The sequence below is a fragment of the Dama dama genome, chromosome 7 (genome assembly GCF_033118175.1).
Source record: "Dama dama isolate Ldn47 chromosome 7, ASM3311817v1, whole genome shotgun sequence".
Taxonomy (NCBI): domain Eukaryota; kingdom Metazoa; phylum Chordata; class Mammalia; order Artiodactyla; family Cervidae; genus Dama; species Dama dama.
In genome coordinates this window covers 2266345-2292091 of record NC_083687.1, presented here as the reverse complement: position 1 = coordinate 2292091, position 25747 = coordinate 2266345, and the positions used below count along the sequence as shown (strand labels likewise).

The 25747-nt window shown below is 37.7% G+C and overlaps 1 protein-coding gene across 1 annotated transcript in view; it reads left to right on the top strand.

Moving 5' to 3' along the window:
- LOC133058998 (contactin-associated protein-like 3) overlaps positions 1 to 25747 on the top strand; it is a 191032-nt gene that overhangs the window by 136823 nt on the left and 28462 nt on the right. Inside the window, exons 12-18 of the mRNA XM_061146042.1 lie at positions 1475 to 1672; positions 5741 to 5897; positions 12017 to 12144; positions 19788 to 19958; positions 20652 to 20870; positions 24393 to 24632; positions 25342 to 25572. Of these exons, the coding sequence (XP_061002025.1) occupies positions 1475 to 1672; positions 5741 to 5897; positions 12017 to 12144; positions 19788 to 19958; positions 20652 to 20870; positions 24393 to 24632; positions 25342 to 25572 (1344 nt within the window). The remainder of the gene's footprint in view (positions 1 to 1474; positions 1673 to 5740; positions 5898 to 12016; positions 12145 to 19787; positions 19959 to 20651; positions 20871 to 24392; positions 24633 to 25341; positions 25573 to 25747) is intronic.

Below are 25747 nucleotides of genomic sequence, written 5' to 3'. Positions count from 1 at the left end.
TAGAGGAACCTAGCATGCTGCAGTCCTTGGGGTCCAAAAGAGTTGTACACAACGTAGTGACTGAACAACAATTTTTCCATCATGCTGGTCACTTTAATTCATTAGTCTGTCTCCTTGTGGTTGAAAATTAAGTTTATGTGGCATGTCAAAGGTTCATGGTTTTGAAATCTATGAAAATAATATGTTGTGGAATATTAGAGAAATATAATGTGTCATTGTTGGGGTCTTTTAAATAATATTTCTAGAAAGAGCAGTCATTTAAAGTATTTTTCAGAAGAGCAGTTTGGAGATTCTTTTCAACTGTTCCCTTCTCTCCATTCAAAAAGATTTCTATTATTATACCTTAGCCATGGAAGACCATAAATCTATCATACTGACCACTAGCCTATATGAACCATTCAGGCACATCATTTTTCCTTGTGCCCTAAGCCATGAAAGTAAATGACACAGTGGCACTGGAAATGATGGACTCCCAAGCCTAACAGTCTTCTGCATGACTCCCTGCACCTTCATCTCATTTGATGGAAGAAACCCTGGGGGTGAATGGGAGTAGGTAATTACCAAAAATAATACCAGGCCCACTTAAGTAATTTTCCAGGAAAATGTTGAAATGTAAAATGTCTAGTGAAAACATGATTAAGGACGAAACAAAATCTGTGGATTTCAAGTTGCCATGGGAACACTCACAGCCCCCTTTAGTGAGCAGATAGGTGGGTGATCCATTAAGTCTTTTTTTAATTGAATATAAAACTGCATTGGTCATGTTGACGCACAATAAAAGAAGTGAAGTTGCTTTTCTTCTGTTATAAATGTTATGGAGTGTGCATTGTTTTTTAAATCTCTTTGAAAACATAGGTAATCAGTGTGACAGAAATATGTGAGAATTTTCCAACAGGCATTCATGTAACTATGGTTACTGCTAGGAATAGTCTTATTCCTAGGCACTGTGTTTTTTTAGTGCTGGCCATTGAACAGGTTGCTGACACACTGTTAGTTAATTTTTGTCAAAAATACTTGGCTTCTGTTATTTTGCATGATCATGCTTGCAGCTTATTCCTCAAATATGTCTTTTACACATTTCTCTGATTATCAGAGGAAAAGATGCTCAAATGAGAAATATACTTGTAAAAAGATAAATATATACACAGTAACCTTTGGCTTTCTCCTTATAGTAATGGAAAGAAAAATATTAGGGCCAAAAAGTTCTATTTATAACTTTGAGTATTATACTGTAGAATTTTAAAAATTGGCCGCCTGACAATGTTGCATATAATAATGATAGTGAAAATTTCAATAAAGAGAATCCCTCCTGTTAAACATTTTGAGAATAATTGCAAAGAGATCTGATGACTACAAAAAAATAAAAGAAAACTTAATTGAGATAAAAGATGCTCTACTTTCCATATTTACATTTAATGATTCCATCCTCATTATGGTCTCCTTGCTTTCTCCCAACCCTTCTTCTGCCCACCAGACACTACGTGGACCTCAGTGCACCATAACGGCTCCCACTTGGTCAGGGTCAAAAGCTTGAATGGAGAAAGCCCCCATCCGGTATTTTTCAAGTACATGGCCAGCATGGACCAGCTCCAGACCATCATTGGCTATGCGGACAACTGCCAACAGGAACTGACTTTCCACTGCAAGAAGTCAAGGCTTTCAACTCCCCAAGGTGAGTACTCAGAGTAATTAGACATCATGAGCTCTTGTCCCCACAGGTCACAATGACTTGCAACAGATGCATGAGAATCTGTGCCCATAGCACCCAGGTCACAATCTGAGATACTTTTTCTTGGAGCAAAGACCAAAATCTTTGCCCAGAGCCATAAATGATCTGAAGTTCCCTCCCAACCCCAGACTCAACAGGGCAACTGAGCAGTAAAAGCCTCTTAAAGAGGCCCCTGGAGGGCTCAGTACTTATCTGCCATAAAGGGCAGGGAAATCTCAACCCTGTGGTATCTTGGGAAGCATTGCTAACAACAACTTGGCTTACTTATCTGGAGGTGATTATTTGATGAGATTCTTTTTCCTACACTGAATGTGATTAGTGTCTTGGCTAATTATAAAGTAGGGAAAAATGTTGGTATCACCACTTCTTTCACACGTTAAGTGCTAGCAGTTTATTTTCCGTATCTTTTCTTCTTTAGAAAAATTTTATTTTTGATTTTCTATTTTCTTCCTTTGAAATACCTCATTTTGTTGGAATGTGCAACCTGCCTGCATGAAGCATGCAACTACTTGGTTTTCTGGAGACTGGCCTGCTGCTCCTCTGATCAGGCATCTGGGGATTAGAATAAGCAGAGAGTGCTAGGCAGGTCCTCAGAGTTCAGGCTTGTCACTCAGCAACTATGGGACTTAGGAAATCATTTTTTCTGAGTCTTCAGGGCTAAGGCGCTAACTCTGCTAGAACCTAATTGCACCATACCTATAAATGGCATGAAGTAAATGCTACTTATTTGCACCTCTCTGGTTTATTGAATTTATAGTTAGTGCTAGTGGGTTTCAGAGAAGGCAATGGCACCCCACTCCAGTACTCTTGCCTGGAAACTCCCCTGGACGGAGAAGCCTGGTGGGCTGCAGTCCATGGGGTCGCTAAGAGTCGGACACGACTGAGTGACTTCACTTTCGCTTTTCACTTTCATGCATTGGAGAAGGAAATGGCAACCCACTCCAGTGTTCTTGCCTGGAGAATCCCAGGGATGGGGGAGCCTGGTGGGCTGCCGTCTATGGGGTCGCACAGGGTCGGACACGACTGAAGCGACTTAGCAGCAGAAGCAGTGGGTTTAGTGCTTCCTGTTAGTTGATTGCTAACTAAATTGCTAATTAGATCTATTGCCAAATAGATCACTGAACTAAAATTCTATGTTCCCAGAAGAATGAGAAAGCTGCCTCCAGGAGAGTATTGTTCATGGGTTCTCTAACCAGGGAAAGCAAGGCAAAGACAGAGTAGCGTTGAAACCAACCACTAACAAAGCCATGAAACAAAGCCACCCCGTGAGCCAGGGAGCAAACTCATACACAGAAGCAGATGGTCTCGTCCAGAACCTGACGTGACCCAGATCACCGAAGGAGTCTCACCCGAGAGGCCAGTGTCTATTTGCGTGTGGTTACTCAATTGTTAGCCCTTTGTATAAATATGTACAATAGCACCACCACCACCACCAACAGGTATTTAAATACATATTTAATTGAAGCTAGGGGAAAAGATGGAAAGAGAAAAGACTTATAAACTTGATAAACACCTACTAAAGAAGCAAAATAAAGGACTTCATTAAATATACATGCTCAAGTTATTTGCATTTCTTATACGCTGCTGCTGGAGAATTTTTAGTGCAAACTTAATTTAAACAAATTCACTGCAGACCTACATATTTCCAGATGTGCTTAATTAAGGTTGAGATGAGGCAGGCAAATAGTGTAGCCTGATACACCTTAAAAGTTTGCACTAATTTGCTAGGTCTTATCAATAGACACAAATGAGCATGCAGAGCTTTGATGTTACACTTGTGTGGAAGGAGTGAAAACAACAAAGCCTGGGTCCCTCGTTGCTGCTGTTTTAGTTGCTAAGTCTTGTCTGACTCTGTGAAACCCCACAGACTGTAGCTCCCCAGGCTCCTCTGTCCATGGGATTTCCCTGGCAAGAAGTCTGGAATGGGTTACCACTTCCTTCTCCAGGGGATCTTCCCAACCCAGGGATCAAACGCGCATCTCCTGCATTGCAAATGGATTCTTTACACTGAACCTGGGTCCCTCATTAGATGGCTGCAATGTGAAAACAGCGCAAGGGGACTGCAGTATGGGAAGCAAGTAGCTTAGGAATTTTATAGGACAGACTGGGGACCATCAGTCACAATTCAGCCTTATCTCAAGAATTTTCCACCCTCATGTTCTCAGAGGTTATCAGGAGACCGAGTGGTGGTGGTAATCTTGAGAGGAGCTATATAACAAGCCTGGATTCTCAGAGCAGCGGCCCTCGTATTTGTTTTGATTTCCAAGAGGGCTGGGGAGGAGCAGTGGGCCTAGGATCTTGCTCAGATCCTGGAACATTTTTCCTTCAGCATCTTTAAGGTCTCCGTGTTATAGATCGTTTTGGGGATATGATTACAGGTGGCTAAAGAGGAAGTTGTGTGACTGTGTTGACTTTAGGAAACCATTCCATCACTGTACTATGAATGCTTAAGGTCACTGAGGATGGTCGCAGTGGCTGGCGAGGACAGTGACCCACGGGCTAAAACAATGGAGAAAGTGGAGCCCTGAACCCTGGTCATTGCTGTCTTTCCTGTTCCTTTTAATTTCAGCCTCTAATTCTTCTTCATGTTATTCCTAATGCTTTCTTTTTTTTTTTTTTTCCTAATGCTTTCTTATGCAAATTCTCTAGGTTACTCAAAGGAATTTTGAATGGAGCCACATACATTTTGTACCTTTAAGAACCCTTAATGGTTCTCATTTTAGAGAGAAAAATGTAAACACAGTTGTGCATTTGCATATAATGATTTCTTTGCTCTTCAGTCAATGAAAGAAGATGTTGAATAATTACATTTTTAAGATGGAATTTTGAAAAATACCTATTAAATATTTATTAAATATTAAGCTGAAAAGATCTTCCACCTCCTAGAGATGTTTTCAACACATTTTAAAAAATGATGGTTAATATTGATTTCTTGGCGCACATCACACCCACTGGGCCCGCAGTGCATGTTAATGAATGCAGTCTATGTGTTTACAAGCTGGGAGGTTGTCAGCAGAAGCCAAAGTCTTATTGAATAGGGAGCCATAATGAGCAGTGACGATTGTAAGTTAGGAAGAAGCTGCTACAGATTCTTGGTGGGGGCCTGATGGGGACAACTTAAGAGTGAAAAACACAGACATCATGACAGATTTAATGTCCCTTCCGTTCCCTGCTCCCCCCGCCCTGAATCTGTGTTTACCAGGACCGTTTCCTCTCCACCTTCCTGTGTGCACCACCTTCACTGAACATCCTCCTCCGGGTGCTCTAGAATCCCACACTGGGGCTTCAGCAGCGTCTTCAGCATAAATAAACAATCTTGCAGAGCTGAGGCAGCCTCTGCTCCTGTCACTTAGGCATCGCACTGAGCAGTGGGTTTTGCTGAAGATCCACTCTGTAGTTGTCTTGGATTTGTCCAAACCAAAGACTCACTTCAGGCATGAAGAAGGCTGGCTAGTGCCATTTCTTTAGTTTCCAAACAGAGTAACCCTTTAGTATAAGTACGTATCCCTAAGAAACTAAAGATATGCTAGGAAGTGCCAGTGTTTTTAGCTAATACATAAAGTGAAAGAATTCTATATTTTGCATAACATGAAACATTTTAATGGCATTTTATTAATAGGATCGCAAACAGATTTTAGATTCAATGTATAAATTACTCTGGTTTCTATTTTGATGACAATTCTTTCTTGAACATTATTTCTGCAGAAATGATGTAATTGGAGTCCTCAAGAGAAATATGTAAACATCATGCTTGAATGAGTTAGGGACAATTTGCTCATTTTCTGATAAAAGAAAAAAAAATGGTTAATGATGATATGACTTGACATTAAAGTATATATTTTTAAATAGTTGGGAGTCCTCCTAAAAATGATCCTATTGCAGAGTTAAAATAGAAAATATACTTCTAAAAGTCTCTCTATGCTTTAAATAAAGAGGAGTAAAGGAATTATTTTGGGGAGGCAGGTAGTGGGGGTCAAAATAGGTGTCACCTTTCTCATACTTGTCTTTCAGATGGAACCCCAGTGAGCTGGTGGGTTGGAAGAACCAATGAAACACACACTTACTGGGGAGGTTCTCAGCCTGATGCTCAAAAATGTACTTGTGGATTAGAGGGGGACTGCATTGATTCTCAATATTACTGCAACTGTGATGCTGACCGGAATGAATGGTGATTTCCATATAATTTCCCTGTGCAAACTGTAATTTTTTTGTTGCTTAAACTATGTACCTTAGGCAGACATTGGCCATGACAGTACAATAAAGAGAATAAATTAAAGTATGCCCTAGCAACTTAAAAGTATAAGCTGTGATGTGCATATAGTGTCATTAATCAGAAGCCTAAAATATTAGGTAGCTATTTTTGTTTACTGGTGGATAACTAAGCATGTCTGTTGTATTTTTCTACTAAGACAAAATAGGAATGAATGTTTCCCATTCACTGAAAGTGAAAGATAAGACTTCTTAAAGTTAATTCAGCTAATAAAATGACTAGGCCATGGATTATTTACTGACCTTCCTAAACTTCCAGCTGATTTCTTGAATGGCTACATAGGAGAAACCAGACAAGGCCTTGAGTCCATGAAAGAGAATACAGAGAACACAAAATTCTCCATGCAGCCGAAGGTCTCAGAAGGCTACAAACCCCAAAAAGTGAATGAAGACAGATCTTCTGGTTAGCACTCTGAGTAGAAAAAAAAAAATTCTCCCTGAAAACTCATGTCTACAGACCTGCTCTCACACAGATTTGGTGCCCAAATTGACATAACTTGGATGGTCCTTAAATTGGTTAACATGGCCACAGGTTGGCAGCACCAATGGCTCATCCTAAGATTACATGATATTCTCACTGAGACGCGCCGTCCCCCTTCACACAGGTCTCACAGGATTCCCACAGATAAAATGCTACCAAACATGGACTCACAATCCAGGGTTATACAACGCCAGAGGACACGATTGAGAGGCAGAAGAAACCCCAAAGAGTAGATCCAATGCCTAAAAATCTCAGATCAAGGATACATTAAAAAACATAAGATAAAATAAATATGTGAGCTGCTCAAAAAATTAAAACTGGAATTGAAACATGAGAATCTTCCTGTTAACAAAGAAGACTGTGATTTACAAAAGAACCAAGTGAATGCTTAGAAATGAATATATTAACATATATATCAATATATATTAGAAATAAATATATTGTCATTAGTAATGACAATATTACTCAGTTTAAAACTTTTGGATCAGATATTAGTAGAAAAGGTGTGTAAATTAGATAACACACAAAATGAATGGAGAAAAACAAAATGGGACCTAGGAAAGCGGTGACATTGAAGAGTCATGTGAAGAAGATGGAATGTGTGTGTGATTAAAGTTTCAGAAGAAAAGATTTGAGATGTAATAACTAAAAGAGGCAGTACTCAAATAGCTGAGAAATTTCCAGATTGAGGAAATATTAAAACACCAAGCTAAAAGTAAATAAATAAAAGTAAATCTGTATCTAGACATCCATGGTAAAATCAAAGAACACTAAAGAGAATGTTTAAAGGAGGAGAAAGGAAAGGAAGACTCTGCAAGGAGAGACAGCCAGAGAGCCGACCTTCCCTGAGCAGCCCAGAGCCCAGCCCACAGAGGGCGCAGCATGCCCCTTAGAGAGCAGGAGTGAAATGCCTGTCAAACTCCCGGTGTTTACCAAGCTGATATTTGAAGAAGTGCTATAAAATTAGCGCTATAAAATTATAGACAAACAACACTGGAGAAATTTACCAGCTGCAGACTCCACAAAAGGGATTTTTTTTTTTTTTAAGCAGGCCATATTTTTTTCATCACAGGCCACTCAAAAGGTCTGTAGCATCTGTGAGATTTATTTAAACAGTTGCTAGGAAGAATTTGTTTTCTCAGTAAACACAGCAAACCTTAGACAAAGTTTTTTTGATCGAGTCTTTGACAGTGTTAACATTAACACATGAGACCATCTGCTTCATTATGATGGTCTCTAAGTTGACTGATTATACCAGCAACTCGTCAACCCATTAAGTATTGCAGTGTTACCACACTTAAACATTTTAAAACTTCATGATCCTGTTTCTGCTATTTTTTGAAATTAAGACTTCAAAAAAAAAAAATACCCTCACATAACCAGGACTATTTTTGACAAAACAAAATAGTGTAGAAATCTAAGTTCTCCCCCTACAGCTTTTTTTTCCCCCCCCTACAGCTTTTAAGATGAAATTACACAAAAGGGATTTTTAAGAATGGTTCTCAGAATGAAAGAAAGTGATATTACAAGGAAGGTTTCAGAAGCAGGAAGAAATATTGAGGAAAAAAATGATAAACATAGAAGTGGAAAACATGTACTGATAACATATGACTATATGTGTGAAGTTGAAGCATAAGAAAGCAGTCAGATCCTATTAACAAAGATGATTGTGGTTTACAAAGGAGCTAAAACACTGCTTAGAAATAAAAATATTGTTGAAATTTAAACTTGTTTTGTAAATATTTATTAGAATTAAATTGCTTAAAGTGTATATATTGAAATTTATATAACCCTTAAAGAATTGTTTCAATTCAGCAGAGGGAAGAAAGAAAAATGGGATTTTAAAAACTTAGTTAATGCAAAAGAAGATAGAGCGTGAGATTGAAAAAGAAGAGAAAGCAACAAGTCTGAGATAAAAATGTGTGAACAATCATGCACAATAAATGTGACAAAAATAACCATTTAGATCCAGATCTCATATTACATCTTGTTTGTACAAGTAGAAATATTGAAAGCAAAGAATTACCAGCTAAATATCACAAAGTCAGTAAATCTTAAAGGTTTTTTAGGTGGATTAAAATCACTGTTACTATGTAATGATACTTCTTAATTTCACCAGAGAAAATTAACAACCCTAAATATGTATGCTTCCAATAAAAATGACTAGAAATATATATAGAAAAAACTTTGACAGAACTGAAAGAAGAAATTCACAAATCAACCATGATAAGAATATCTGTTTGTAATTGGTAATCGAACAAAAATTAGTAAGAACATAGAATATTTTCAAATTAAGTTAACAGCTTGATTTGTTGGGAACATAAAATTATAGAACACATAATTTTCTCAAGCACATGTGGTGCATTTCTGCAAACTGATTTTCCCAATGTTTCATAAAGCAAAACTCAAAAACTTTTGGTGCATTTGTTATCCTATGGACAGTTTCTCTGATAGCAATGCAATTAGGTTAGAAATGAATAATAGAAAGCTAAAAAATATATGTGAGTTAATTCAAAATCGCAATTGGAAAGATAGGAAACAAGGAAATAAAGATTATATTACTCATAGAAAATATGGTTGTCAACAAAGGAAACCTAAGAGAACAAACAGAAATATTTATTGAAATTAATGAGAGAACTTAGTAAGACTAATTACTGAATCATAGAATAACTGACTTCTTATCAAGAATGAGTTATTATGAGAAAGTCCTATAAACACCAGTTGCAAAAGCAACAAAATAGTAATGTATCTTGAAATAAAGATAGCAAAAGTATGCAAGACTTTGATTAAAAAAAGACTTTATAAAACTTTATTATGAAAATCCAGAAGACTGAAATAAATGGAGACATCATATCACTGCCATGAATAGGAAATCTAAGCATCTCTCCTCCAAATAAATTTCTCGATTCCATTTAATTCCAAACAAATGCTAAACATTTGTTTATTATTTTTAAGTATTGACAAAGTGGTTGTAAAACTTATTTTGGAAAAGAATGGTGCATAAATAACTAAGACGACTATGAAGATGAAAACAAGGTGGGGAGACCAGCCCTATCAGACATGAAGAAGTCTTAATGATCCCTCAGTAATTAATACAGCATGACTTTGCCAAAGGGGTGAGCCAGTAGGACAGCAAAACCCGATAAAGAGCTTGGAACTTTCAAAGTAAGTGATTCTGGATGATGAAAACTACAGTCACCAGTCCCTCTTCCCCCCAATGATTATAACACTTAAAGTTGACACAGAATTTCTCCCCTGCAACTTTCCCAACAACTCAATGTTCTTAAAGCTCTATTATACCTCAAAAATATCTAACGACAAACAACAAACAGAATTTCGAAAGCATTAGACTCTCTGAAAAGAGTGACTTTGGAAATTCTCTTACTGAATGTTTAAAACTGTTGTGAGAAAACTTTATGCCTAGAGATGCAATGTTTACAGATTTGGGGGAAAATTGAAAAGCAAGCAAAGTGAGATATAATCGTAAATTAGGCAGTTTTGAATGAGTCTGGTGACCATAGCGTTGCGAGTCGAGCACTCTGTGGCTGAGCGTGAACACGAGCTGCTGACCACGCGTTACAGTACTCTGCATAAAGCATGCGCAGCTGGGGATGATCTACACTAATAAGGAATTTTGAAGTAAGAATTGTTTGAAATTTTCTCAGATTCAGGAAGGTACTGAATGATACCACTGAATTATCCACCTTAATGCACACTATTTGCATTATGATATTTTAAAGTTTCTTTTAGGTTTGTGAATGCATTGTCAGTGTTGAAAACAGAACTACAGTGTAGCTTTTTCCTATATTAGATGGTGTAGCTTTTAAATGTTTCCTTAAAATTCAAAGTTTCTCAATGAAGACCTAATACACTTACATTTTTCCTCTAAGATATCTGCCAAAATAGCAGTCATAGGAATTAAAATACTTATTTGTAATGCTTACTGATATTTAATACCAGGAATTAATTTGGTGTGCTATTCCTATGTTTATAACAAAATAACTTTCCATACTGATCGCCCTGTAATTTAGTGGCACCTTCTAGCTTGTGATCCCAACAAAGCCGGGTATTTTGTGTTTAGGATGAAGCCTGTGTGCTTCTATCAGTAGCAGCCGCAGGGGCTTCCCCAAATAAAACCATGTGGCTTAATTCAGTCTGATTTTTTGAAGCAATTTGATTTTTAATATTTGTTTCTTCAATTTTAGGGTGTTTAGTTCCTATTTTTCATGTCTTACCATATGCACTGCCAGTCACTGTGCTCAAATTTTTAAATAAAATAAAAATCTTAATAATTTTTAATTTTCCAATTTACAAGAATATTTTGATGCCTAACCACACTGGAATGATTAACTATTAAGTTAGGAAGATTTTTTTTTTTTTTGCAGCAAAGCTGTGAGGTGACCTGCACTATTTTTGATAATGCTTCAACTTATATAAATACATATATAATTTGGAACAATTACTATATATATATATATGAGTGACTGGTGACTTTGTAATTGTTAAAAATGAAAACTTGCTAGGTTCTACACAGAACAATTGACAAACCAGTATTTGTCCATAAATTAGAAGTACATATGTAATTGAAATATAAAATGAAAAACATGAACAGCTTACTGAAACCTTTCTACTTTGTCCAGAGAGGACATTGGCAGTACAAACAGCTTACCAACCAGGTCTTCTGGCTTCTGTTCTAGTCATTAAATTGTATTGAACCATAGATTTTAATATGTCCCCAAATAGTCACTTACATGATGATATTATTGTTATTTCTATTATTTATAACATCCACTAGGGTTCTGGGGGACACTGACAATGGGTTTTCTGTTCACTTCCCCAACACACAGGGCATGACTAACAGAGGATGTGTAATAAGTGTTTGTTGAATGAATGGATGGTGAAAATCATTGGCAAAACACTTTCCCATGCATTAGCCCATTTACTAATTTTAAGGATACATTGTATCATATCTTCATGATATACTTTTGAATCAGTATTTTGTTTTGATTTTGTTTTTAAATTTAAGGCTTCAACAAATAAGGAAATGCCTCATAACCACAGTAGGAATTTCTGAAACTTTTAATAAAAAAAAACAAGTTCCAAAAATTGAAAACCTATTTCTTGTCAGTCAGATGGTTTTGGTTTTTGTCTTTTGCTTTTTTTTTTTTTTAAATCAAGGCAGACTGCTCTTGCGTCTGTAAATTTTACACTCCAGTTATGACAGACTGGCTGAATTGCAAACAGCAATAAGCTGCTTAATTGCATTGAAATGTAATTTCATGTCTGTTCCTATGACCACAATTTTGGACCTGCCTGCTTTCTTCTCTATGGCCCTGTAGATGAACAAAGGTCTCTGGTCCTCAGAAGACCTCATTCAGTACACTAGTATGTTTGTAAGTGTTTGGATGAGCTGTTTGATTTCCCTCCTGTTATATGTTTACAAATTTAGCTTAATACCCCTTGAATTGCAATAAAATGCTTTTACCTTTCTGTATATTATTAAAAATAATGTTAAGGTGGTTGTGTTTGTTTTCTAGGACCAGCAACACAGTAGTCCTTTCCCATAAGAAGTACCTGCCGGTTACTCAGGTTGTGATGAGAGGCAGAGGGCGGCCACATTCTGAAGCGGCTTATACACTGGGCCCTCTGCTCTGCTCAGGGGACAGTAAGTAGTGGCAACAGGAACTGCCTTGACCCTTGCTAATGTATTTCAGTGATTTATGAGAAATCTAACTGCCTGGGTTCATAGAATCACTGTCTATACTGATAATCTGTACTTCATTAGGAATGTATTAACCTATAATAAAATAAGTGTATGTTGCTAATATAATTGAGAAAAAGTACTACCTCTGGATCATGTGTTTTTTATATAGCATTTAGGGCTTCCCAGGTGGCACTGGTGGTAAAGAACCCACCGGCCAATGCAGGAGACATAAGAGACGCGGGCTCAATCCTTGAGTTGAAAAGATCCCCTGGAAAAGGGCATGGCGATCGACTCCAGTACTCTTACCTGGAGAATTTTAATCCCATGGGCCTACAGTCCATAGGGTCGCAAAGAGTCAGACATGATTGAATGACCTGGTACACAGGCACGCATATAGAATCTACATCAGACTCTGCTGAAACACTCATGAAATTGTTTGAAATATCATGTAACTTCTTCAGCAAACATCCAGTATGTACCTACTAAGTATAAGACATTTTGCTGAGGGCTGAGATGCCTGAAATTGGTGAAATAATGAGAAAATGAGAGGACAGAATCCATCAAGTGTATCTATGCATTAATGCCTTCTGGTAGTTCTTAATATTCACACTGGAAGCCTTGATGCTCTTAACTCCACTTACCCCTCCAACTGCACCTTAATTTCTTTCATATCCTTCACTGCCCCCAAATAACTGAAATAAAATGAGTTCTATCTTTAATTTCCCTACTTCTAGTCTCTCTTGAACATAAGACAGATATTCTCCTTCATTACTCCTCAGAAACTGGTTTTTCTAGGTCACGAATGAGAATTCAACATTGCTAAGTCCAATTCTTATTCTCTGATAAATATCTGAGTTGACCTGTCAGCAGCTTTGGAATGCTCCCATGATTCCTTGTTCTTTGAGTCACTTTCTTTACTTGGTAGCCAGCATACCACAAAATTCTGTTCTTTCCATTCTTTCCCTAACCTTCTTCATCTTGCCAGTGGGATAGTGTTGGGGTTCCCCAAGGCTCTATTCTCTGCCCTCTTTCCTGTCTATTCTCCACTGGTGATCTTTGCCCATTGTCTCATGACTTTAAATGCTGCACAGACAGGATTCATGAAGCAGTTATCTCAGGATGCTGGAAAGCAAACAGCAGTGGGGAACAGAAAGCAGGATTCACCATGCGCCTTCCTCCAACGTCTCTTAGCCATGGGATCACAAAGGGAGAGAGTTCCAGGGGAAGCCCTCTAGTCCTGACTGGAGGAGGGGACAAGGAGCTCCTGTCAGTAAGCACAGGAATCTCATCCCTCTCACCGTTATCTCTGTTTTCTGAGGTTCCAGTTCCCGGGCAACCCCATGGCAACAGTGGCAGACTCATGTTACTTTTGTTTTCTTTCTCTGTCCCCCCATCACTTGGCAATGCTTGTAGGTACAGGAACAGAAGTATTTAGGAAAGCACAATAAAGCAGGCTAAATAAAGCCCTAGTTTTCTGGCGATGTGGATGAAAAGAGAGCCCCAGGAAACTGGAAAGTATTGGAAGAACACAGAGAGGAAAGAGTTCAAAAAAGTGATGTTGTAAGTTGTTTATGAAGTCCTGGGTTCACCTCTGAACTACATGTGCCTCAAACTGGTCTTAATTATAGACCAAGAAGTTGAGAATGAGTGAAGAAGCTACCACCCAGGACTCAGACTGGCCACTGTGTGGTGCAAAGGTGAGGAGATCTGAAAAGTACTGCAAAAACTCTGAAAACTGGACTGCCATAGGAGCCACGGACCACAGAGGGAAGGTTGAAATGTGTGGGCAGATCATAACCAGGCCAGCAGGACTGGAAAATAAAAATGTCAACACACTCCTTGAATTTAAACAAAGCTCCCAGTTTGTTAACATAGTATTGTAAATATCTAGGAAATAATCCAAAATTATTAACATACAAAGAACCAGAAAAATCAGTTTGCATAAGAAAATGTAATCAGTAGATAACCAATTACACTGAGGTTAAAATTAACTGATAAAGACTTTAAAACAACTATTACACAAAACTGTAATGAATAACAAGAAATACTTTTGAAACAAATAGAAAAAGAGAATGTTTCAATAAAGAAATAGGCTATATAAAGGAAGCTAAAAGAAAACTTTAGAACTGAGAAGTATAGCAATGGAACTAAAGGATGCACTGGGTGGGCTAAGTAGAAGATTTGAGATGGAACAGCCCAGGGCCTTGAAGATAGATAAATAGAAATTATCTAATCTAAGCAAGAGAAAGAAAAATGTTGAAAAAAATGAATAGGGTTTCAGGGGCCTGTGGGTTAATAATAAAAAATATAATGTTCATGTAATTGAATTTCCAGAAGAAGAGAGAAAAAGTGTTGCTCCTGAAATAATATTTGAAAAGATAATGGCTGAAAACTTTCCAAGTTTGGTAAAAGAGAGACTGGGAAGTTGAATGAATCTGAAACAGGATAAACTCAAAGAAATTCACCTTTAGACATATTGTAAGCAAACTGATGAAAACTAAAGACAATGAGAGGAATTTTTTGAAAGCAGCCAGAGAGAATAATGATGCGTTGCCTATAGGAAAACACCAATTCAGATGACAGTAAGTTTCTCATCAGAAATATGGTGGCCAGAAGGAAATGGCAAGATATTTCTATTTTGAAAGCATTGTCAATTGATAATTCTGTGTTCAGCAAAAAGATCCTTCAGGAATGAAGGTAAAAGTTTTAAATATCTCCAATGAAAGAAAACCAAAAGCATTCATCACCAGGAAGCATCCTTTAAAAGAATTTCTAAAGGAAGGTTATTAGAAAGGAAATGGTATCAGAAGGAAATTTAGAACTTCAGGGATAAAACAATCAGCATTAGAAATGGTAAATACCTGGGTAATTTAATAGATTATTTTCCTACTTAGTTATTTTAAATGTATCTGCAGACTGAAAACACAACGCTATTTCATGGGGCTTTTATTTTATGTAGATATAATACAAGTAGCAACAAAATCAACAGGAGTAGATAAGGGTCAAATTGTTTCCAAGGTTTTTGCAAATCACTTAACATGATTAAAATATAGATTTTAAGCAGACTGAGAATGTAAGTATATTATTGTAATCCCTAAAAGAAACAATTACGAATCTGCTACAGACAAATACAAATAGAATACTGGAAAGTATTTAAATAATCCAGAAGAAGGCAGAAAGGGGGAAACAGAAGAACGAGAACTAGGACAAATAGGAAAAAAAATAATGAAATGAAGAACTGACGTATCAAAATTCGTATTTAATGTATGTGGTCTAAATAAACTCATAAAAGACTTTGTTATGACTCAACAGTATACTGTCTATAAGAAGTTCAATTCAAATATAATGACATGATAAAAGAAAATGATGGAGAAAGATATACTGCACAAACACTGGAGTTTCTATATTAAAATTTTTACTTGAAAGCAAAGTAAAGTAATAGATATAAAAAAGAACTAGAAGACCTAAGAATCTTAAATATGTATGCAAATAACTGAGCTTCAAAATACATAAAGCAGAATTTGACAGGATGGAAAGGAGAAATAGAGAAATGCATAATTATAATTAGAGTCTAATTCTATCTCATTAATATATGGAATTAATAGAGGGAAAATTAGCAAGGATATAGAAGATCTAAATGACACCAGAAACCAACTGACATTTATAGAATACTCTACGAACAGTAAAATGCACATTATTTGCAAATGCACATGAATCTTTAACCCAGAAACAGCATATTTTGTGTCATAAAACAAACCTTAGCAAATATCAAATAATTTAAATCATATAAAATGCATTCACGGACACAATCAAATTAAATTAGAAATAAATAAGAAAGATAGCAAGAAAATCTCCAAACACTTAGAAATTAAACCTCAGGTCCTTAAATAATACCTAAGTCAAAGACAAGGTCTCAATAGATCTGATAATACATTTTGAACTGAATAAAAATTAAAATACAGAATATCAAAATTTGTAGTATTAAATTTTGTTATAGCAGTACTCAGAGGGATGTTTGCAGCAATAAGTACTTATATTATTAAAGAAGTACTTATATTATTAAAAAAGATCTCAGTTCAATAATGTTAGCTTTCACCAAAAGAAACTAGAAATAGAAGAGGGAAATAAACCTAAAACAAGCAGAAAGGAACTGATAATGGGATGGGGAATACGTGTAACTCTATGGCTGATTCATATCAATGTATGACAAAACCCACTGAAATGTTGTGAAGTAATTAGCCTCCAACTAATAAAAAAAAAAAAAAAAAGAAACGGTGATACTGACCTTTACTGACCCTGGTCACTTCAGTCAACTAGAGCCTGGAATCTGTTCACCTTTGCTCCAATTCTGTGCCAAATTTTCCTCTGCTCGAGTCCTCTCATGAATATGCATACACTGCTCAAGCCCCTTCATGAATATGCATACACCCTTACCTTAAAACTCCAATTTTGCTGTTCAGGGAGGCACTGCTTTGGGAAATATTCTCGGTGTTTGCTTTACTTGCTGCAAATAATAAAATTCTTCCTTCTCCAAAAAAAAAAATAAAAGACAACAATAGAAATCAATTAAATTAAAAGCAGAATACATACTGATCTATAAAAATTAAAAGTGATTTTTTTAATACTCTTTTAAAATACTGATAAAATAGTTAAGCCTCTAACAAAACTACCCAAAAATAGATGAAAATTATCAATATGGGAATTGAGTGTTGGGATAGCACTGCAGACACCACCAACATCAAGAGTATGAAAAAGTACACTACAAACATCTGAACAAGTATTACATCCATTATACAGATGAAGTGGACCAGTTCCTTGAAAACCACTAACAACCAAAACTCACTCAAGATGAATGAGACAACTGGAATAGACCTAATAGTATTAATGGAATTGAATTTGTAATTAAAAACCTTCAAAAAAATCCAGACCAAGCTTGATTCACTGATGAATTCTACTCAAGAAATAATACCATATCTATAAAATCTCTTTCAGAAAATAGAAGAGGAAATTCTTTCCAACATTTAAAGCAGAATGTTGTTCTGATATTGAAACTAGACAGACAGTAAAAAGAATGATAACTGCTAACAATGTTATTACTAACACAGACACAAAAAATATCAACAAAACATTAACAAATAATCCAGGAATATATTTTTTTAAATGCACCACCACCATCTTCAGTTTATGCAGGATGCAAGGCCGATGCAGTGCTTGGAAGCTGATCAATGATTTTTTAAAGGCATCACCACCATCTGCAGTTTATCCAGGATGCAAGGCTGGTTCAGTGCTTGGAAGCTGATCAATGTATCTACCATGTTAACAGTCTAAGGAAGAAAAATCATGCCAGATGCTTTTTCTGTATCAATTAATATGAACATTATAATTTAAATTGCTAAAATACCAAATTAAAAATTATAGTTTATATCATAATAGCATTTATAATGAAGTTCTTAGCAAACTAGGTGTAAAAGAAAATTCTTCAGCCTAATAAGACAGTATATATACAGAAGTATCTTAATTATTGGTAAAAAACTGGATGCTTTTCCCCTCAGGATGGGAACAAGATTAAGATATCCAATCTCACCACTTCTATTCAACAATATTTATCATTGTCTTGGCCACAGCAATAATGTAAGAAAGAAAATAAGTGCATAAAGACTGGAAAGCCAGAAAGAAAACTCTATTTACATAAGCACACTTGATTGGTTGAATGGTTGTTTAGTCACTAAGTTGTATCCAACTCTTCTGTGACTCCATGAACTGTAGCCTGCCAGTTTCCTCTGTCTATGGGGTGTTCCAAGCAAGCATACTAGAGTGGGTTGCCATTTCCTTCTCTAAGGGATCTTCCCCTCTCAGTGACTGAAACTACATCTGCATTGCAGGCAGATTCTTTACCACTGAGCCCCCAGGGAAGCCTGCATATATGATTGCCTACATAGAAAATCTCAAGGAATGTACTACCCAAAACAGAAACAAAAACCTTATTAGGTCTTACAAGTGAGCTAAACAACATCTCAAGATGCAATGTCAACAACAGACAAATCAGTTATATATGCTAGCAATGTAAACTAAAAACCAAAATCTATAAGAGAATATCATTTTCAGTATCTCCAAAGAACATATAATACTCAGGTATATGTTTAACAAAAACGTGTATAAAATCTGTAAACCAAATAAATGACTAAATACTGAAGAATCAAAGAAATCTGAATAAAGGAAGAGATATACTGTGTTCATGGATTGGAAGACTCAACATAAGAAAGATGTCAGTTGCCCCCAAGCTGAACACACTCTTCACCAAAGAGGACATAAGGTGGCAAATAAGCACATGAGAAGATGCCCAACATCATTATCTATTAGGGAAGGAAAATTAAAACCACAATGAAATAATACTTTACATCAATTTGAATTGCTAAGATAAAAAAATATGTATACTAACAATGTAAAATGCTGGTAAAGATATAAAGCAACTATATCTGTTACACACTGATCATGGGAATTAAAAATGGTTTGATCACTCTGGAAAACTGTTTGGCAGTATCTTATAAAGTTAAACATATACTTACCATATGACCCAGGAATCATGCTCCTGGGAATTTACCCTAGAGAAATGAATACATATGCTCACACAAAACTTTTCACAAATGTGTGTTCTTATGGTTGTGCTCAGCTGCCCAGTCGTGTCTGCCTCTTTGCAACTCCATGGACTACATAGCCCACCCCCAGGCTCCTCTGTCCATGGAACTTTCCCGCAAGAATACTGGAGTGGGCTGCCATTTCCTGCTCCAGGGGATCTTCCTGACCCAGGGATCAAACCTATGTCTCCTGCATTGGCAGGCAGATTCTTTACCACTGTGCCATGCAAATTTTTAGAGCAGTTCTATTTGTAATTGACCAAACTTGGAAACAACTTTAGTGTTCTTAAATATGGATAAATAAACTATGGCACATTCATGTGATGGAATACTACAGAGCAGTGAGAAAATAATAGATGTTGACATGCAGCATCTCAAACGAATCTCAGAGGCTTTATGTTGTTTCATTCTGCTTGACTCCATTTATATTTTATTTGGGAAAGGTAAGACTGCAATACAGAGACTAGTTCATGACTGTCAGGCTGAGGGCTGGGTAGAGGGTATGACTGCAAAGAAATAGCAAGAGAGAGTTTTTTGGGGGTGATGGAACTATTCTTTATTCTGATTTTGATGATGGTTACACAAATCCATGCCTGTGTTAAAATTCATATAACTGTAAAAGTCTGTAAACTTTATATAACTGTAAAACCCTAAAAAGTCAATTTTACTCTATGATAATTTAGTTTAAAAAAAGAACAAAAAAACCAGGCCTTTACCAAAGTGATTATCCATCCACTCACTTGCAGCCATGTCCAGATTCTTAATCCTCAAAAGAATCACTATTTAGACATTCATCTCGTGGCCACATCTTCAGAAGAACTCCCATAAGAAGGCTTGTATGGATAAATAATTCTTTGAATGGATAAATAATGCATTGAACAGTAACAATGCTAGAAATATAAAAGGCAATTGTTACTTGTTGTATTTTACTGCTGTTGTCATTGTGTTCTATTTTCTTTTTGTAAACAGATTCATTTTGGAATTCAGCTTCCTTCAACACTGAGACTTCATACCTTCATTTCCCCACGTTCCGAGGAGAGCTTAGTGCTGACGTATCTTTCTTTTTTAAGACCACAGCCTCTTCAGGGGTGTTTTTAGAGAACCTGGGAATCACAGACTTCATCAGGCTAGAGCTGCGCGGTGAGTTGTCCAGTCAGCACACATCCACTGGGGCACTCAGTGATTAACAATAACCTTGCTGGTGACTTAGCTCCTAACACACTGACATGCTTCCTTTGTCAGTTATATTTTTTCTTAAATACTAAGTGGAAAGTGAAACAGTGATTCCTGCAACACACAACAGTCTGTACACTTCCTTGTTGTTTTAATTCTATGTGCAAAAAGAGTATTAAACCAAACTGGTCAAATAACTTATTACTAAATCACAACATTATGTGATTTAATTGACTAAACACATTGTTTATATATATGCAGACAAAACTTAATGTCTTGCTCTCTGAAATTCACCTAGTGCTTTTAAAACTACATAAAGGTTTAAACCACTTTTAAATAAAATCACTTCTATGTATAAAGTCAGATAAAATATTAGTTTTGTTTCTGTAGGTAAATATCTCTATTGCTTAGGGCTTAGCAGGATGAACAGTAAACTCTGGGGAGAAATACATTAAAATCAGCTTCACTTTTCTTTCTCCAGGATACAGATTTATTCTCCACCCCGACCCCTCCCCAACCAACGCAGACTGGCATCTGTCTGCATCCCTAGAATGTCTTCTTCCATAAGAAGCATGCCATAGTACTTTTTTCAGATCTACTCAAGACTAAATTTTCTCTCCTGCGAATGAACTCAGGCATCTCTCATATTTTCATTTTTAGCCCCAACAGAAGTAACCTTTTCCTTTGATGTGGGGAATGGGCCTTGTGAGGTCACGGTGCAGTCTCCCACTGCCTTTAATGACAATCGGTGGCACCACGTGAGGGCAGACCGGAACGTTAAAGAAGCGTCCCTTCAAGTGGGTCAGCACCCTCGCAAGACCCAACCTGCCCCAGCTGACGGGCACACCCGCTTGCAGCTCAACAGCCAGCTTTTCGTGGGTGAGTGCTGCTGGCAGCTTCTAACTGTACCATGCTCTGAGTGCAAAGATACACCAAGAGGAGATCGCAGCTACAACGGTGATGATAACAGCTGCTGCGACTGCTGTAGGCACTGGTGGGAGAAGGAGACAGTGAATAAAATCCCCTTTAACTCTCTCCTTCTCCCACTGTGTCCATAATTTCGTTCTCTATATCTGCGTCTCCATTCTTTCCCTCAGATAGGTTCATCAGCGCTGCTTCTCTAGGTTCCATATATATGCGTTAATATACGATACTTGTTTGAGCCCAGCCTGGTGCTCTGAGATTCTGTGATTACCTAGAGGGGTGGGATGAGGGGTGGGAGGGAGTCTCAAGAGCGAGGGGAGATATATATATACATATATACACACACATTATATATAATTATGTAATTATGACTGATTGACACTGTTGTGCAGCAGAAATCAACACATTATAAAGAAATTATCCTCCAATTAAAAGGTAAATTGAAAAGAAAAAATGTTCTGAACTGAAATGGAACTTTGAGACTGAAACTCCATGCAGGCAACTCCATAAAGTACAGTTCTGATGTTTGCTGTGGGTAACTTACATCCAGGGGATGATGAACCAGAGGCATTCACAGGGGCACCTCGTGCCCTGGAAAGGGATCCTGGGGGAATCTGAAGTGGCAAAGCTAAAAGTAGAATCTGACTACCAAGTGAGAAGGACTCATGGCCCAGTCCCAGGACTTTTCTGCCCCCATGGAGGTCTCGTGACCACCTGCATTAGCAAAAGACACTCTTCCAGCTTTCATATCAGGTGAAGGCAAGGGTAAAGGTTGATAGGGAAATAGCCGGCTGGGATGCAGTCCTTGTGAGTAGGCTAAAGATCAGTCATCCAAAATGAGGGGGGTGGGGTGGGGTTGCAGGGCTAAGATGGAGCTGATAAAAAAAAAGTCAGTGTGGTTCAGCCACACAGACACTGTACCAAGAACTCATTTAATATGAGTATCTCTGCCATAGATTATGTGACTCAATGGCTCAGTCATGTCCGATTCTTTACAACCCCATGGACTGTAACCCACCAGGCTCCTCTGTCCATGGGATTCTCCAGGCAAGAATACTGGAGTGGGTTTCCATTTTCTACTCCAAGGGATCTTCCTGACCCAGAAACTGAACTCACATCTCTTCTATCTCCTGCAATGGCAAGTGGATTCTTTACCACTGGGCCACAGATTATTATATCCAATTTACAGATGAGATCACGGAGGTTCAGCGAGATCAAGGGATTTGATCATAGAAACCCAACAGGAAGGGAAATCCAAACCCCTGTTGTACTGATCCCCAGGCTTGCACTCAGTATCACAGACAATTTATAGTTGTTTCAGTTACCTCTTATCGCTACTATTTATTTTTAAAAAATAGCACTTTTTTAATCCATTTCTCTCATTTCACTTCTTAGTGAAGTCAGAGAATCAGACTTGTAATTGGGACAAAATCCTCCAAAGTCCGCCCAAAATCAGACAGCAGGAGGCCAGGCTGAGAGAAGCAGCCTCGTGTGACTGCACAGCAGTATTTAATCCAGCCCAGCGCCAGCTTCCTCTCCGCCCTGCTCCCTCTCTGCTGCTCTCATTGCAAGCATCATGTTTAGAACCAGAGTGGACTCATTATTCTGCTGTCCCTTCTTTAAAGATAAATACTCTGAGTAGTGGAAGTCTTCCCTCTAATTTACTTGCTTAGTCTTTATTATTGTTTGTTTTTCCCAAAGGGAGAAATAAATTTTGCTACATTGCTTTTTAGACAACTCTATTCTAATTTGGAGACTAAGCAGATTAACGAAGTAGCTCTCACTTGGTCTGTTCTCATGTATTTTAAAGTAAATAAGGACACAGTCCAATTAAAAACTGATGTAAATCACAAATTAGTACAGAGTCTGCTTTGCCAGAAGTTACCTACTACAGTGTCCAGCAACTGATGCTATTGAATGAATTTGTGTGTGTGTGTGCATGTGTGTGTGTGTGTGCGCGTGTGTGTGTGTGTGAATGTGTGTGCGCGTGTGCGTGCATGTGTGTGAATGTGTGTGCGCGTGTGCGTGAATGTGTGTGCGCGCATGTGTGCGTGCATGTGTGTGTGAGAGTGTGTGTGTGCGTGTGTGTGCATGTGTGAGTGAGTGTGACTGTGTGTGTGTGTGTGTGTGTGTGTGTGTGGTACAGCCCATGGCACCATTAAACTCAGGTTCAAGCACAGTTAGTTCTCACTGACTCGAGGAGGCTTCCCTGAAAGTTATCAGATTGCGAATCAAACTAAACAGTTCTATTTTCTGATTTAAATTCTGAGGGTTAATTAACAGAATTTCTAGGAACAAAGTTTGAATGGAAACCTGCCTAGAGCTAGTGTTTCCGTTATGGCGATGTTTCTAAATCCTGAGGTGTTAGTTGAAAATTCAGTGAATCAGGATCTTTGGGAATAAATCCAAAATCTGTTTTTAGCAGGTACTTCAGGTAACTCTTGTGCTCCCATATTTATTATGTTCACATGATAAATGATATAAAAATAGGGAGATATATATTATTTGGTTAATGTTATACTGCCTAACCTCAGAGCTGCCAGGATGGAGTGTGAAAGGCCTGAGGTCCTCAATTTTGGTTTTACCTCTTCTGCCTTCTCTTTCTTCCCAGTTCCTTTTCACGGTTATTATTCAGAGCTCATCTAAGTAAGGATTAGCATTATACAACACACACACAATATATAGGGTTGGTCAAAAAGTTCATTTGGCTTTTTCTATAAGATGTTACAATAAATCTTAAATAAACTTTTTGGTCAATTGAATACATACATTTGTAATACATCTATTATACAAAAATATATATGCACAAAAATTGTAATATATATAAAATACATGTACAAATTTATGTACCACACATTTATAGTATATATTACATTGCAAAGATTTTTAACTATATAACCTTTATTATACATGTCATTGTTTATAAATTTAAACTTTAAAAAGGATCAGTGGTCTTCATTTTGTCCTTTAAGAGAGGAACAAATGTAAAAATATAAGTCTTTCTAAATATTTTAGAATAAATATTACCAAGTTCACCTTAAAAAATATTTTCATTAATGCTTTTAACTCAGTGCCATTTGATGATTCTTAACATTCAATCACAGACTATGTTTTCAGAATTATATTTGTTCATAAAACTGTGAGCAATGACTTTTTTGTCGTTACCTATATGCGGCTTCCCTAGTGGCCCAGCAGTAAAGAATCCACCTGCAATTCACGGGGCGCAGGAGATACAAGTATGATCCCTGGATCGGGAAGATCCCCTGAAGGAGAGCATGGCAACCCACTCCAGTATTCTTGCCTGGAGAGTCCCATGGGCATGGACAGAAGAGCCTGGTGGGCTACAGTCCACAGGGTCGCAGAGTCGGACATGATGACTGAGCAGAGAGCAGAGATACAGCCTCAGTTCAGCATGAAGGTGAAATCCTAAGTAAGACACCGAGGCCCGCGTTTGCATTTGCAGTGTTTCCCTTGCAGGTGGAACCGCAAGCCGACAGAGAGGCTTCCTAGGGTGCATTCGGTCTCTGCGATTGAACGGGCTGGCCCTGGATCTGGAAGAAAGAGCCACAGTGACCCCAGGAGTGGAGCCAGGGTGCCCAGGACACTGCAGCACCTACGGCCATCTGTGTCACAACGGAGGGAGGTGTAGAGAAAAGCGCAGAGGGATCTCGTGTGACTGCACCTTCTCTGCGTACGACGGGCCGTTCTGCGAGAACGGTGAGTGTGCCCAAGGAACAGCCTGCAGGGAACGGATGGAGCCCGAGAAGCTCGTGAAGATGCTCTGGCATTTGACTCTGTAATGGAAAGATAAGGCAGTTCTCTGTGCTGAGTTGAAATAGAATTGTTTCTATCCCAAATGCCTCCATTTCCCTTGGGAGGAGGTAAGCTTATATTCTTGACAAGGCTATGACTACTTCTAGTGGATCAGAGGGGCATCAGTGAGGTCTCCTTGAGGATTTAGTTACAGTTTACTGCTGTAGTAAACTTTATATGTTTACACTGGACATTTAATTTTGCATTTTTGAGGCAATAATAAAATATTGTTACTCAATTCTGGGTTATGGGACTATGGAGGGATTATCTCTTTACTTAAGCTTTATTATTTTCCATCTTGACTTTTTTTTAATTAAAAAACAGCAAAGGTGGAGTTCCCTGGTGGCCTAGTGGTTAGGATTTGGTGCTCTCACTACTATGGCCTGGGTCTAATCTCTGATCAGGGAACTGAGATACTGCAAGCCATGTGTCACAGCCAAAATAAGAACAAATAATACTAAACTAAAAAGTACTCAGCAGAGCATGACATTATTATTTTTCTCTTTTGAGATATTTGAGGATTAGAGATATTCTTTGCATATACAGAAATATACATAATAAGAGGCGTGCACTTACATATTGCAAATATAGCCAAAATTGCTTGCCATTCCAGACATTTCTGCCTATTTTGGAGCTGGCTCCTCAGTGATCTACAACTTTCAAGAACATTACAATGACACCTTTAGCAAGAACTCCAGCTCCTTCACGGCTTTATTTCATGAGGATCTGACACTGACAGGAGAAATGGCCACACTTAGCTTCCGGACCACAGGGACACCCAGCTTACTGCTCTATGTGAGCTCATTCTACGAGGAATACCTTTCAGTCATCCTTGCCCCAAACGGTGAGTGTCTTTACTTTAAGAACAAGAAGACTGACTTGGGTGGTGTCCAAGTCCTGGCTATTGTAGATAGTGTTGCTGTGAACATTGGGATACACATATCTTTTTGAATTATGGTCCATCAACAGAGGAATGGATAGAGAAGATGCAGAGCAGATATGCAAAAAAATATTACTCA